The sequence below is a fragment of the Asparagus officinalis genome, chromosome 5, assembly GCF_001876935.1.
Source record: "Asparagus officinalis chromosome 5, Aspof.V1, whole genome shotgun sequence".
NCBI lineage: Eukaryota > Viridiplantae > Streptophyta > Magnoliopsida > Asparagales > Asparagaceae > Asparagus > Asparagus officinalis.
In genome coordinates, this window is record NC_033798.1 from 71098325 (window position 1) to 71101437 (window position 3113).

At 41.2% G+C, this 3113-nt stretch overlaps 1 protein-coding gene across 1 annotated transcript; it reads right to left on the minus strand.

Annotated features, from left to right (window-relative positions):
- Nucleotides 2298–2889, minus strand: LOC109843771 (auxin-induced protein 6B-like). Its single transcript, XM_020412725.1, has one exon. It carries the CDS (start codon nt 2810–2812, stop codon nt 2471–2473), a length of 342 nt encoding a protein of 113 aa, XP_020268314.1. The 5' UTR covers nt 2813–2889; the 3' UTR covers nt 2298–2470.

A 3113-nucleotide genomic window follows, 5' to 3' on the forward strand; every position in this document is an offset into this window, starting at 1 on the left:
AAAGACCACATATTAAGGCGTTCATGGCCTTAGCATTGAGATTGGCAAGGTGCCTTTCATCATCGGACATGTTCTCAACTTTGGACTTCTCTACATATTTCTTTTCTATGAGTCCTAGTATGTCAAGATCAATGCAACGAAGGTAAATTCTCATCCTAGCCTTCCAATAAGCAAAATTTGCCCCTGTGAAGAGAGGTGGTCTAGTGGTGGATTGTCCTTCTAACATATGCATATTCAAAGAAGCCTCCATTAGATCTTTTCTCTAAGGTTGTTAAACCAAAAACTGATATAGAGACCAAGCTCTGATACCAATTGTTGGACCCTAGAGGGGGGGTGATTAGGGTCAAGAGGCTCTAATATGCAATTAAAAATCAGCACAAGCAAACCACAAAACAGAAATGCGATAAAAGTAAGAGAGATAAGGTTAGGAGTTCGTTATCCTTGACGCGCGATGTGTTAACGAGGTTCGGCCCTCTGGCCTACGTCCCCGCTCCCCACTCTCGAGGAGAAATCCACTACACACCCGGTTTGGAAGCCGGAACTTCGTCTACACAGCGATCTCCACAGATCTCTCTCACTACACAGTTTGATCTCACAGATCACACTCCCTCACAGTAGATCTCCACAGATCTCACTCACACAGCAGAAGAAAGAAATGCAAGAACCTCTCTTTACACAGCCCTTATAGCAAAGAGAAGGTATACTGAAGCTGGGAGGTGAATCACACTTGAAACAGAGAGAAAAACAGAGTTTTGAAAATTTACTCAGGAAACAGAAAAAGCTCTCTGGTTTTTCAAACGTTAGGGCTGAGGAAGAAGAAGAGGTCTGGGGGGTTTATATAGAAAAGTTTAAATCATTTTAAAACAAAAACAAATCTACCCAAATGAGATAATAATCTCTTCTTCAGACCCTCATCACAGACTGTGCCAAACACTAACAAGTGAAAGCACAGTAAACGATGTAAATGACCGTTTAAAAAAGTCGCGGCTGACCAAAGACAAAATCCGGTTGACCGAAGAGAATTTCGGTCGACCGGAAAAAGCCTTCGGTCGACCGAAAAGGTGCTTCGGTCGACCGACCGAAAAATTCGGTCGACCGCTGACAGCTAAAGAAATTTGGAAAACCAAGCAGAGCCTCTTCGGTCGACCGGAACGGTCGACCGATTTGAAGATTGAAAATTCGGTCGACCGTATCGGTCGACCGACGACAATCTGGAAAGATACTAAGGGATGGCCATAGGATCCGGCGACCGGGCCGGGCGCCCCATTTCTGATATTTTCCAGAAAACAGGTTTTTGACCAACTTGAAATATTTGCAAGATATTCATTTGACCTCTGAAAATTCTGAAACTTTGTAAAATGTTTTTAATACTAAAAACAAACTGTTTGGAAAAAGAATTTTGCAGATAGGTACTCATACTTGTGAAAAATAGTGTTTTGTGAAAAAACGCTTAAAAGACACAAGTCTAAAAACGTGTGTGTGATTCCCAATAGCTTCAAGTAAACTCAGTAACTCTTTGCCTACATTCTAGCACTAGAGAGAAAAACAAAAGAAGGCTAATATCCTCATATTGAAAGCAATACTTGAGCTTTGATATAGCTTGAATCGGATGAAGCTTTTATATGCCTTTGTTGTTCTTGAAATAACGTTGCTTCATCTTTTTGGCCTCCTCCTCCTTTAGATGTCTTCGTTTTAGCGTATATTCCATCCATCCTCCGTTAATGGCACTAACGAGCTTGACAAATGATTTTACTACATTTACACACAATAAGCCATTAGTACCGATAATGGTGGTTGTAAGAACATCATCAAAACATGAGGGCTAACATGAGAGACGAGATCAATTCCAAGAGGAGTGTCATCGGTTGTAAATCCTAGGGAGAGGTTGTAATTCCGAGCACTTCAGGAAGGTGGCACGGGCTAGGCCAACACTTAGAGGAGTGTATTGTGCATTGACAATTGTGTGAGTTATAAACGTTTATCGGTGAGCGTTGAAAACCGATTATGTAGTATTTTTGAGATAGTAGAGATTCTCATTGAGGGTGAGGAGCGGAAACGTAGGTCGTGGGTCGACCGAACTCCGTGATCATTTGATTGTGTTTGACATTGCGCACTTATTCTCGTGTATATTTTTATATTGCCTTTGTCTAATCTTTATTGCTCACTGTATTGTTTATCATTGTACATCTTTGCATATATTACTTGACATATCATATTGTTAGGATAATTAGTTAATAAGTTTTAATTTGGTATTAATATCGGATTAGATTAGTAATTACCCTATTCAACCCCTCCCCTCTAGGGTACTTTCACAATGTTCATCAAAACTTCAGACTCTTGATTTAGTGACTTTTGACAATTTGCATACTCTACTCACCTTATCTATATCTCCAGCAACAACACCAACACCACCACCACCACCACCACCAACAACAAAACTAAAATAAAATAAAAAATAAAAAGTATCACGCTAGCGGAACTTTTGTCGCCTGCATGCATATAACCTCCCCATAAGGAGCTGAAGTTCCATGTAATCCACTGGTGGGTTGCTACTCCTCAGCAGCTGAAGCAAATGCGAGAAAAGATCGATATCACATGCAATCCTGAGAGCTCCATCATAGGAATACCCAAACTCCTCTACTGTAAATTTAAGAAGATCCTCGAACAGAGGATGATTGAGAAAATGAGCATCCAATTCAAACCTCTGCGTCTCTTCAACTCCAACACAAACCCAAATGTGTCCTTCTTGAGGCTCGTCAGGAGAGCTCTTTGCTCCGCAGAGGAGCAACTTCTTCACCAGCTGGCGGGCCATCGCCACGATTACTTTCTCGTCTCAAAATGCCCTGTATTTCTTCAAATGCTTTCCTACAGAATTAATAGAATGTTATCCGCATATAGATAGTACAAGTGTAGTCTGTCATGGATAGGGGGAGGAAGTTTCGAAGGTGATGAGGTTGGAGGAGGAGGTACTTAATTTAATGGAGGAGGGTCTTAAATTTCTCTGTTTGGGAATAGTAACCATTTTGCAGAACACTGGGCCCCTGCTAACCGATGTTGTGTTTCTTTACTTCTCTGGAGCCTGGCAGCTTATAACATAGGTTTTTATTTCGGGT

Excerpts from the sequence above, each read along its gene's own strand:
- LOC109843771 (XM_020412725.1), bottom strand. The coding sequence starts at position 2,812 with ATGGCCCGCCAGCTGGTGAAGAAGTTGCTCCTCTGCGGAGCAAAGAGC.